Here is a 12,630-nt window from a genome sequence, read left to right as displayed (position 1 = left end):
GTAGGATGATGCATCTGAGAGAAGGGAAGACAGCAGAAGGAGAGGAGGAGGCCCTGCTGTCCCCTCCAGCCTCCTCAGTTGCTTTTGGTGACAGATTTTCAATTAGCTTAGAGATGCCGACAGCCCCTCACGCCAAAGCCAGATCATGGGTCGCAGAGCAGGTGGGCCCCCTCTCAGGAGACAGTATATCAAATGCAGCACCTTGGGTATGCCGTGGAATTAGACCAGGCTCTCGGCAGAGGGCGTTGCAAAAACCTGCTGAGAGCTTCACTGAAAAGTGCCACAGAAGGAGACCTGCAGAGCAGTCAGCATTCTCAGCGACACAAGGAATAGGAGGTGGAGGCAGAAGATGATGCCAGAAAGGGAAGTTTCAGGGACACAAGGAAGAAAAGCCAGTTCAAAATAATTATCAAGTGACAGGAGCCTGGCAGAACTAAGGGCACGTTTATTAAGTGGGCATTAATAAATGTTAGTTTTATTCCACCTTTAGCAGCTTTCAAAAGTGAGAAAAACGAAGCCCCTCATTGCCCTCATCCCACCTTCTCTCTGCACAGAAGAGCAACCTCAACCAGATGCGGAGACACAAGAGAGAAGCAGAGAGGTCTGTGGTGTGATTAACAATGGCTGTTGACTGGGCCCAATGGGGACACAAGAGGGACCTCAGAGAAGTGAATGAAGCCAGAGGTTGTTGGTGCCAGCCCTGGTTTTCTATACCTGCTGGCTTGGTGGTGTCAAGGCCACATCTAATCCAGATATGGCAGGAACCATAACAATTATTCTACTTGTCCACAAACCTTACCTATTTATTTCGCTGAATGCCAGGTTCTAACTAAGTATTATACAGATACTGACCCAATCATCACTGCATTTCCATAAGGTAGGTACTCTTACGATCCCCACCTTATAGACGGAGAAACTGAGGCACAGAGAGGTTACATGACCCACTCACAGGTAGAAGCAAAGCGAAGGAGCTAGGTTCAAACCCAGGCAATCTGACTCCAGAGTCAGCTCTTAACCTCTGCTCTCCAACCTTGACCTCTCTGGACAGAATCTCCTCCATCCTGAGATGGGGATAACCGTCATGCTCCATCCTAGGGCTGTCCTGAGGGTCAAATAAGGTCACGGGTAAGGTGCACAGCACGGCCTGCGCACAGCACGCATTCAGCACGTGCTCCCTCTGCGGCCTCGTCCTTGGGCTCATAGCTACTCTCACTTCCTGGTCCCTTAGCCCTCAGTCTTCTTAGTAGCTTTAACACCACCTTTAGAACCCAAGTTTGTAGGCCTCTTTTCTGCTTTATGTGGGGAATAAAAAAGAAATACCATTTCCCTGAAACTGATTTGCATGACAGCAAATGTATTGTTCTCCGTGGTTCTTTGTGACTGAGTAACCAGCAGAGGAGCTAATTTATTAGTTTAGCAATTTGAACAGGACCTTGGAAGAAAGGAGCCTGTGATCACGAAGCACTGGGACTGTACTAATGAGAAGATTAAAGGAGTGTTCAGCTCACACAGTCCCAGATAATCACAAATGTACCCAAGGATTATTAACAACCACAATTACCTGGAACTATATTATCTGCCTGGCTGGTTATTCTGAAGTCAACTTGTATTGTAGAGATGAGCTTAGAGGAGTTAATAAGTTATTTTGAAGTGGCTGGCAGGGTCCCCACCTAATAACTATCTGGGGAAATATGAGGGTGCTCCTGAGGCCCCACAGTGCCTGCATCCTAATTCTTACCCAGAAGTGGAAGGAAGATATGAGTTTCCTTTGGAGAAAGAGCCTCTCCACAGAGCCTTGGGACCCCCATCCTCACAGGTCCTCTTTGCTGGAAACACTTGCCACTGTGGGGGCCAGACTCATGCATTCCAGATAAGTCTTTGGGAAATTAAAATTTTCTTTTGCAGAAGCAGTATCCATTTCAGGGGACAAAGCTCTGGGCTTCTATGACCCTGGTAGTTCCTGTCCCTTTCCAACCTCCCCTTGAAAGTCTTCTGCCTATTCTTGGGCTTTTCAGGACTGTGCACAGTGTGGCACAGGCACAGTTCTCAGAGGTAACCTCAGTCCTGGCTTCTCTTGCAGATCCCAACAACTCCATGCTGTGAGCTGCAGCCTGGTCTTGAACCCAGAGCTCTGCACAGAGGATGGGGGCAGACGGGGAAACAGTGGTCCTGAAGAACATGCTCCTTGGCGTCAACCTGATCCTCCTGGGCTCCATGCTCAAGCCCTCAGAGTGTCAGCTGGAGGTCCCCACGGAAAGGGGCCAGAGACAGGCGGTGGAGGAGGAGGGAGGCGTTGCCAGCTACAACACATCCGACAAAGAGCCGCCTGTGGTCTTCAACCACGTGTACAACATCAACGTGCCCCTGGACAGCCTCTGCTCCTCGGGGCTGGAGGCCTCCGCTGAGCAGGAGGTGAGTGCGGAAGACGAGGCGCCGGCCGAGTACCTGGGCCAGACGTCTGACCAGGAGACCCAGGTCACCTTCACCCACAAGATCAACCTCCCCAAAAAGGCCTGCCCATGTGCCAGCTCAGCCCAGGTGCTGCAGGAGCTGCTGAGCCGCATCGAGATGCTGGAGAGGGAGGTGTCTGTGCTGCGGGACCAGTGCAGCAGCAGCTGCTGCCAAGAAAGTGCGGCCACAGGTAGGGTCGGGTCAGGGGCCTGCAGGGGCCTCAGGTGGGGAAGGAGAGGGGAATCAGCCCCTCTTCATGCAGAAGGAAACAAGCTCCCCAGTCTGTCGCTCTCTGATAATACTTCTCTAAGATCTAAATGCAGACCTTCCCGGAGGATTCGTCCCCTGCATTCTCCACACTGCCTGCTTAGCCAGTTTGAAATACATTAACCTGCTTTTGGGGGGATGAATCAGGTAATGGTACATCGGGTTCAGCACAGCAGCGAGCAGGGAATTTGATGTCTGTCTCCATTCATCCTGGGTTTTTACAGGCTGTTGAATTGATATCTCTCAGTGTTAACCTGAGGGACTAGAGAATGCAGGCACATGTTCGCTCAGTTGCAGCCTTTCCCCCATCTGAGTAAATGATAGTCATCAAGGTCTCCGAGGACCCATTCCCATCTTCTCCAGCGAGATGGAAGTTTTGGCCCCTGCCCATTCCACCAGCATGCACGCGTGCGCACACACGCTCATACACACACACACACACACTCACACATGCATGCACACGCATTCACAGAGCTTACCCACCCCCCAAGGCTGAATGTCCAAGAGAGGTACCTCTAGCCTCACCCACCCCTGATGAGTAGCACTTATGAGTTACTGTATAAAAGCATCTATGCAGATGAAAGTCTGGCTTCTAGTGAGCCCCACTGAAGCACTAGCTATTACCAGCAGGCCCACAGTGAGCAGAAACCCTGTCTGTCACCTTCTGTGCACATTTTCTCTTGCCCAAAAGGTGTCTGAGAGGCCTGCCATTCATCCTGTCATGAGAACAGGACTTTGTCCTACTATCGTGGGTTCCAACTTTCACTTCTAATATCTCCAGGCCTCCACAGGGATGAAAGCAGGCGGTGGCCTGGACGGCCCACATGTCCGGAGGGCTATCAGACACGCTCCTTCTGAGACACGTGGAGATGGGGGACAGTCTTTGAGTAGTGAAATATGTCATGGGCTTTCTCACCTCCTCCTCTTCCCAACCAAAACTGTAAATAAAACAGTCTTAAGAATAGAAGGAAGTCCAGTTGCCCAGTCTCCCGTGCCTCAATGGGAACTGTCAGGTCGGTTTCTCCCTGGAGAGAGACTATGGGGAAATCAGAGGTGCCCATGAACGCGAGTCTTCGCTTCCCAGGAAGCTGGGCGGCTTTACCGGAGGCTTTTTCCCAGCCCCCACCAGGCTCCCCGGCAGACAGGAAAATCTACAAGCGAGCGCCGTGCTCAGCAATGTCAGTGCAGTACCCTTTCAGGCCGTGGGGGCTGATTGAAGTGACAGAATTAAGCAGGATATAACTTACTGCACTTCATATCCCCAAGGCCAAGTGCAGAGAAGGATGCCAAGCAGGTATGGGGTTTGCGTTTATTTAATAAGTTTGCGCGATTCGTGTTAGCCAGATAAATTAGCCGCTGCAGTTGCAGCGTGGCGAGGGCTAGGACGCAGATATGCATAGAATCCTAAGATCACAGCAAACAGTAATTGAAGGAGATGGGGGTTGAGGGAAGCCTCTGAAGTGACCCTGGAGCTGAGGTGTGATGAATGAGCCGAGTGAGTCTGGTGGCAGGAAGGACAGGGAGTGGGGCGAGTCTGTGGCACATACGACCTTGCCCTGCATAGCAGGTGCAGTGCTCAGCCTCTATCCCCTCAGGTCCCCTTCAGTACCCAGAGCACCTGGGCGTCTTTGTCAGGGGCTGTCCTCGGGCTATGGGACCCTCTTTGGCTTGCCCAGAGACAGAATGGAGGATGCAAGCATTTACACCCCCCAGGGACGGCCCTTAACCCACAGTGAGGGGTGACCCACACTGTGACCAGAGCATCCTGCAAGACTGAGCCTAAGTTACCTTCCCTGAGGCTTTGCCCGACAATGTACCTGGCTTGGCTCTTCCCTTCCCAAACTTCCCCTTTCCCCAACCAGAGTCTGGGGGGGCTAATAAGTCACTTTCACCCCTGAATCGTCATCTGAGGTCTCCTCCCTGGGAACCCAAGCTGAGACACCCTGAAGCTGAGCTCCCGATGTACCGGGAACCAGATCTCGGTCATCCTTGCTCCCAGCACTGTGCTAGGCACGGACAACCCTTTTTGGGGAAAATATTTATGAAATTGATTATATAGGTTGAAATGAACTCTCGGCAACATAGGTCTGATGAGAGAGTGAGGAAGGTCTCCGCCCGCCCCTCCCCATGCACCATTTTCAGGAGGTGCCACTGCTGCCCTTTGACCTTCTCCTTGACCATTGCAGGACAACTGGACTATATCCCTCACTGCAGTGGCCATGGCAACTTTAGCTTCGAGTCCTGCGGCTGCATCTGCAATGAAGGCTGGTTTGGCAAGAACTGCTCAGAGCCCTACTGCCCGCTGGGCTGCTCCAGCCGGGGCGTGTGTGTGGACGGCCAGTGCGTCTGCGACAGTGAGTACAGCGGCGATGACTGCTCCGAACTGCGGTGCCGCACAGACTGCAGCTCCCGGGGACTCTGTGTGGACGGGGAGTGTGTCTGTGAAGAGCCCTACACAGGCGAGGACTGTAGCGAGCTGAGGTGCCCTGGGGACTGTTCCGGGAAGGGGAGATGTGCCAACGGAACCTGCTTGTGCCAGGAGGGCTACGTTGGTGAGGACTGTGGCCAGCGGCGCTGTCTGAATGCCTGCAGTGGGCGAGGACACTGCCAGGAGGGACTCTGTCTCTGCGAAGAGGGCTACCATGGCCCCGACTGCTCAGCAGGTAGGAAGGGGCACTCCTGGGGCATTTGGCATGAGTGGCCCAGCAAACTACCTGGAGAGGGGAAGAGAGATGGGAGGGAAGGTGGATTTTAGGCAAAATAATTCCTCATTGGGTGGTGGTCATTTGCTTTTCAAGAGAGCTGGTTTCTTCAGTCAATTGCAATTGATGGGGCAGCATTAAGAGGGGAGACGGGGGAATCCGGAAAAGGTCAGGTTCACCCTGAAAGTTGGATCTTACCCCTGAGACTGAACAAAGGCTATGGTACTGGTGACGGCATCCCACTGTCCTTGAGGTGGAGGGAGGTAGAGAGAGATGGGCCATGGGACCAACTTAAACAAGGCTGCTCTAACCCAGAGGGCATCCAAGAGCTCCCTCCACCGGCTCCAAAATACCCCTTTGCCCATTGCTGTGTCCCCAGACAAATCCTTTTTGATGCTGCTACATAAGATGGTGGTTAGTCTGTGGTTTTGGAGCTTCCATATTGCAAGGTATTGATTTATGAAATGGTCTAGCATCCACATGGAAAAAAAAAAGTATTTGTAGGTGAGGAATGAAATGCAAACAGAAATAAAGTACTAAAGGCATCAAGCAAGAACTCACATTCTAACAATTAGTACAGAATTGTTAAAAGGCCGTGACTCACCTTGTTCCAGATGACATGTAGCAAATTGGAACCCACCCCATCTGTGGTCTACACCATGGACACCGATACAAAGCTGGTGTCCTGAAGATCGAAATCCCATGGTGGGAAAAATACACCTCATTGAAGATGACTTTTTTTTTTGCCTAAAATCAGATTATTTTCATCATCTCGCTATTATGGCTCCTCTTCTGGCTAAAAGTGTGTGTTAAAATAGTACAGACTAAGTGGTTGACCTTGATACGTTTCAGTTGCAGCTCAATCTATAACAGTGGGCTGACGGTCCTCAAGGGGAAGATTTAAAATAAATAAAAAAATAACAAGCAAATGTTTTAACCCTCAGGATGGGATGATTGTAGGAATTTTCTTATCAGCTTTCTGGTATCAGCTTACGGGAGGAATGTGGGAATCCTTTTGCTCTTCAGCATCCTCAGTGATTCCCACCGACTTCCCAGGCCAGTCAGACCAGGCTCCTGCACCTGGGACTTCAACATAAATTCTTTCAGAAGATCATTGGCAACAACAACAACAACAAAACCCACAAGTCAACAAGTAATAATAATGCACTGCTTAGGAAAAAAATATTTTCATGTTCTTTCATTTTTTTCCCATATTCAATGATTTCCTTTAGCCTCTTAATTTTTTTTCTGAATTGAAATATCTTTTTAAAAATAGGCTTAGTTGTTACACCAACTGTTCTGAAAGAAAATTCAAGCTGAAGTTAAGCCTCAATGTTTCTGAATCTGAAATCAGTAGGCAGTTGCTGGGTGAGAGGAGCCTGGGTGAGAGGAAGCGTGGTCCTGATTCCCACTCACAGGGCAAGGCTCCATGGGGCCCCATCTGAGGATGCTCAGGGTCAGTTGAGGCCATGGCCACGTATCGCTATTCTATAGTCCATGTGCTTCTGAATGGAATTGGTCTTTGTTGGGCTATACACACCTGTCATGTTCTACAGGGACAGGCCCCTTTGCAGACAGAATCTTAAATCTGACCCAGGGTCCGAACTGAACTGGATGGAGATAAGCCCTCCTAGCCAGTTGGGTAGGACTTCACAGCTGTTAGCATAGCTACAGCTCAACTGGGTTGAGCCCAAAGATGAGCACATGTGACCTCCAACATGTTCTCTCTGTGCTGTTTGAGGGTCACTTCTAGAAGCCCAGATACTTCACGGGTTTCCAAGGCATGTGAGGAAGGACAGTTACATCATCTCCATCTGTTTCTATAGCAACCCTGGAGCCACCACTCGCTGCAAGAGATACTGTTCTCCATACCCGCATTTTAAACCAAACACCACAGGTCTCTGCCAGACACCGTGTAGGTCCTTATCTAAAGTGCTGCTTGGCTTGCTTGTTGTGAAAAGGCTACAGGAGAGGGGGCTACTTGCCCACGGTTAGTGATCTCTGGCCAGGTGCACGCACTACAGGCGTGGAGAACCACGGGATAGGCGTCCTTGCAGGTCACTCTTTCCTCTTGGGCAAGGGCATGGGAAATAGCCGCCCAGTGTGTAGACATCACTCTGAGGCCCCTGGGCTCCTAGAGGTTGGATTTAATCTAGTGTTGATGAGGCCACCATATTGGACTCCCTGCCTTGGTCTTTACTCCTACTGGGCCATGGGACAAAATCTCATGCCTCTGTTCTCTGGCCGTATAAATATAATGGCACAATAATTTCACGAATACGAGCATTTAAAACAGGCCTCAGAAAGAAACTGCTCTGGACTCCTCATTTCACAAATTTAAAAAGCAGTAGTCCAGAGAGACAAAGATTTTTCCAGAGCCAGACAGCAAATTAATGGCTGGGCAAGAATGAGAACCCGGGTCACCTACCACCTTCTAATACTCTCATCCTCTCCAGGATGCTAAGTAGAGTGGAACTGAAAAATAAAAATTTCAAAAGCCACCTACACAAAAAAATAGTCTTTTGATATGAAAGCCAAGTCCTGTCAAATGATTTCTTAAAAATTAGATGTTGGAGGTGGGAAGGCAAGTACATCAAACCAATTAATTGTCCACACCTGCCCCCAGTGCAGCCCATTAGTGCGGGAGCCGGCCAGTGAGCTGCCCAAGGCTCCCAGTGAGCGGACAGGATAAAAGAGCCAACAGAGCAGGGTCCCCGGACTTTTGTCAGACCCACGGGGTTCACCAGGGTCAGCCCCTGCCTCTGCCAGCCCCACAGCCAGCCCTGCCTTTGGCACCTGAATTCACTTGCTCATTGGAGCAAGACACATCCCGGAGCTCATTCTAACTGCTCTCACCGCCTCGGTGCAACATTAGTGCAGATCTACAAGGGAAACAGCATGGCGTCTTTGCAGATACACAACCCCATTCCCAAGCCACAGTTTATGCCTTTTTAACCACTACTTTGCACCCACCCTGAATTCAGAGCTTCAAGGCACACAGCTCCTTTACAGTGTGCTTTATAGTTCAGTTTCATTTCATTTCATATTAGTCACTGACGCCCAATGTACACAGCTCCTGCTAAGTTGCAGGGCGAGTGCGGACGGTCTCTTTCAAGCCACCAGTCTCTAGGGTACTTTGGCCATGAGTGACGCCGTTGTGGCTTTCTCATCAAAAGTGAAGGCAGTGCTTACCCCCAGCCTCAGGTATCAAAATAAAACCTTATCAGGTTAGGTTTTCAAGGCAAAAAAACCCGTCTGCACCTCTTTTTTACTTTAAAATCCCAAAATGCTCATCCTGGCTCATCCTCTGTTGGCATTATTAGCTTTCTTTTCTGGAAGAAGGAACCACAAAGGAATACTGACTTTTTCCAAATGCCCCAGGAGTTGCTGGTGTCTGGACATTTGGAATGGCCATTTCTGTGACTATGGCAGAGGACACCCCACAGAGGAAGCCAGAATCAGTATGAATCACAGGAGGTAGGCACAAGAGAATCATTTTTAAAAGAAGTTTCTTCCTCTGCGATAAGCACCTACCTGGAATTCACCTCCAAAAGGGCAGTCTGAATTATTCTCCAGCCTGGTTCCCTTTGGAGGGCTGTGTATACGTGAAAGAAGGCATCTGACACAACCCGTGCCCTGTTCTACACTGTGGCGGGGAAAGATGATCTGGATTTGAGAATCAATTCTGCTGTGACCCACCTCCCTGACTTTCGGCAAGTTCCTTAATCTGGGCCTCAGTTTCTCTGTCAAGCTGGGATCATTCTAGCTACGCAATCTGCTTCACGTGGGTTGCTATGAATGGATTTTTAAAAATTCTAGTTAGAGTGTGTGTCTGAACTTGTTTTGTAGACTCTGAAATGCTATGCAGACGGAAAGTGGTGGTGTTTACTGGCTCAGAGGTTCTGCCCAGTTCAAACCGTAGCTCTGTGTCTGCTGGCAGTTTTGTTTCTCACCTATAAATTAGGGGTAGTTGTGATACGTGTCCCACAGGGTTGGTGAGAGGGTGAAATGAGACAGCCCACATGAGAGGATTTAGCACCATTCCTGGTGCATAATAAATGCTTGTATAGTCATGCAAACCACTTACAGGTTCTGTAGACCAGAAGTTATTCTGTATGCACTATACACAATGTTCTTAGTGCAGTTCAAACTTTAATCATGTCAGAATTAGAAATGATATGAGCTTATAAATTATCATTTGAAAGTTTATTTAAATTTCATTTACACTTATTTAGTTTTATACATTCAAAGAATACATTTTCAATGTTTTGTTTGGGTCAACATTTGCCATCTTCAGTCAGAGGAAGCTCTGCTGTCTAGACTGTTTTACACAATGAACAGTTTGGGGTGAAAGCAATCAAAGCAGATATTCAGCATTGAAAATATATGGTCCTGATTTCCATCCTAAGAGTCTGGGCTCCTCGTGTCTGCCACTGCCGAGGATTTGAGGGTACATGTGTGAACACACAGAGGAGACAAGCACACTCCACGCACAGGTCCTGTGAGCAGCAGCTGGCTCAGTCCTATGTTCTAGTGAAAAAGAAAAAGTGAGAATTCTCAGAGGAGAAGTTCAAAACCAACGGCAACTCTTGAATTAACCGAAGCCTCCACTACATATAAATGTATAAGTTAATTATGACTATTTAAATATTGGCCCAGTCTTTGATTTCAGCTGTGAGGAGGCCCAATTGCAGGCTCACTAGAGTTAGCCTCCTAATTGGTCTTAAAGGTTCAATTATTTAACACCACACTCCTGGTAAGTCTTCACTTCCCAAGAGAACCCTACATGAAAGGCTATTTCTACAAGGTTTAATCTTTGGTGATTCTTTGAATAGTATTTGAACAAGAGAGAAAAGCAAAGCCCTCAAGAATGCTTCTTCATCATCATCCCCAAGATCAAGGCTAATAAAAATGAGCTTAACACAAGTTCATTTCTTTCAAAACTTAAACAGTGTCTTTTTAGCAGAGAAAGTGATACAATAAAGCATTATTGTATGTCTTTAGCAGTCCATGGTATCCAGGACTTACTGTTTTGGTTTCTTATATTCTGAAAAATAACCAGAATAAGCCTTTATTTCCTACTACAAAATAAAAATATTGTCTTCCAGGGTAATCTGGTGACAACTTATTAAACTACCAAACATTTGGCCACTGCTATGCTGTTAAGTATCTAATAACTAGCTCTCTGAAGAAAAAAAATGAAAAGCCTTGCTATGTAGCATTTGCCAATTTCCATGGTGTAAATACCCCCTCTGTGGCCAATTTCAAACTAACGACATGATGTCACTACACATGGAGTTGGCAAAAGCTGTGCAGTAGAACACAGTTATATAGCATTTCTACCAGAGGGACACAACACGTGTAAATTACCTCAAGGACATAGAAAATAGTAAAATGTAGCAAAATAATTCGAAGGTGATGAGTTTTGAGTATTTATTACCTTTGTAATGTAATTTACTTAATTCTAAGTTTATATTTAATCTTTAACATGGCTGCATTTAACAACTGTATTGGAAAATTCCTGAGAACTTGACCATCAACTGTCACTAGTCAGTAGGAGCCGGGTCCAGCTCACCACTGACTCAGGGTCCCACGGAGATGGGAGACCTAAACACAGAAAACAAGAACCTGCCCACAAAGGGCGTTAGAAATCCCCCGGCCATTGAGCTGCCAAGCAGAACATCCAGACAGGGCACATGGGGTGAGATGTGAGGAGGAAAGATGAGTCGAGGATGGGAAGGCAGTCCTCTGAGCTCATGCTATCTGTGTATTGCCTCCCGGTAGCTGCCCCTCCAGAGGACTTGCGAGTGGCTGGTATCAGCGACAGGTCCATTGAGCTGGAATGGGACGGGCCGATGGCAGTGACGGAATATGTGATCTCTTACCAGCCGATGGCCCTGGGGGGCCTCCAGCTCCAGCAGCGGGTGCCTGGAGATTGGCGTGGTGTCACCATCACCGAGCTGGAGCCAGGTCTCACCTACAACATCAGCGTCTACGCTGTCATTAGCAACATCCTCAGCCTTCCCATCACTGCCAAGGTGGCCACCCGTACGTACCATTTCCCCGTCCTGCTTCATTTTTCTTTTCTCCTACATGAGACCATGGGCATTCATGATAGTACGTAGTGTCTTTTCTTAATTCTTCAGGGATGCCTGCAATAGTCACTGCTCTTGAGGGGACAGGCTTCCGACATGACCCACTTGGGAAAGGGCACGTCATTAAAAAGGCACTTCCAATTAAGAGAGTCTCCAAACTCAGGCAGCTCCCATCAATTACAGAACCAAAGGACAAAAGGTACTTTATTGAGAGCTGGTGCTTGTTCTAAGCTAGAGTCTCTAGAATTCAAGGGAAGTATGAGAATTACACAGACTTTGATTCTAGTTAGAGATTCAAAACCAGGAGGTCTGAAATGGGACGTACGATAAACATGTGTTAAATGGTGTGTTATAGATGGTGAGTGTATAGCAGAGTGGGGAACAAAATCTTATTTCAAACCATAACCGACAGCGCCCACTTCTCATAGAGAGGTGGCATAATTTCCGGGTGGTCTTTGTTTAGAAAATATCTTGATAGTCCATTTTGATTATAAAAATTGAGACTCCAGAACATAATTTAGAAAAATTCAATGAGAAGGAAAAGAGTAAGAGAGAGACAGAGGCAGAGAGCAAGTAAACTGCTCCCCATAAGAAATGGGTGTTTTTCTTTGTTATTTATAACAAGGTGTGCACGTATAATTTGTATGTTTATTGAAGCAAAAATTTTAGACTGCATAGCAACTATTAACATTGACTATATTAAGGAGTGGACTAGAAAGGAACTAGGAAGTCACTGTTATTTCTTTTCTTTATTCTTAAATCATCTTTTCCATCTCTGACTCTCAGACACCAGCTGGGCAACCTACAATTCAACTCAGTTCTGACACTAGCCGGAGTTAGCATCAGATTCTGCAAGTTTAGGCCTCAGTCTCAGAGGACTGCCCCCACTTCAGGTGCCAGTCACAAGTCCCAGGTTGTCACTGGTACTTCTGGCTCACTGGCTATAAATTCAAGGGGTTCCTACAACCCCTCCTTAGATTTGATAATTCATTTAACAACTCATAGAACTCAAGAAAGTACTTTACTTACCAGTTTATTATAAAGGATACAATTCAGGAGCAGCCTGAGGGAGAGATGCGTAGGGCAAGGAGTGTGGGGGAAGGGGTGTGGAGCTT

The 12,630-nt window shown here is 47.8% G+C and overlaps 1 protein-coding gene across 2 annotated transcripts in view; it reads left to right on the top strand.

Moving 5' to 3' along the window:
• Positions 1 to 2,142: 2,142 nt before the first annotated feature.
• TNR (tenascin R) overlaps positions 2,143 to 12,630 on the top strand; it is a gene marked incomplete at both ends in the record, with an annotated part of 55,970 nt that continues 45,482 nt past the window's right edge. The window contains 3 exons of one of the 2 annotated variants that reach the window (XM_081122289.1): positions 2,143 to 2,641; positions 4,905 to 5,381; positions 11,205 to 11,468. In XM_081122289.1, coding sequence (XP_080978415.1) covers positions 2,143 to 2,641; positions 4,905 to 5,381; positions 11,205 to 11,468 — 1,240 coding nt within the window. Of the gene's footprint in view, positions 2,642 to 4,904; positions 5,382 to 11,204; positions 11,469 to 12,630 lie in introns of those variants that run through there. The other variant, XM_081122290.1, reaches the window with a different exon arrangement.

The sequence above is a fragment of the Miniopterus schreibersii genome, assembly GCF_964146895.1.
Source record: "Miniopterus schreibersii genome assembly, chromosome: 19".
NCBI classification, from domain to species: domain Eukaryota; kingdom Metazoa; phylum Chordata; class Mammalia; order Chiroptera; family Miniopteridae; genus Miniopterus; species Miniopterus schreibersii.
This window is presented reverse-complemented; position numbering and strand designations above follow the sequence as displayed.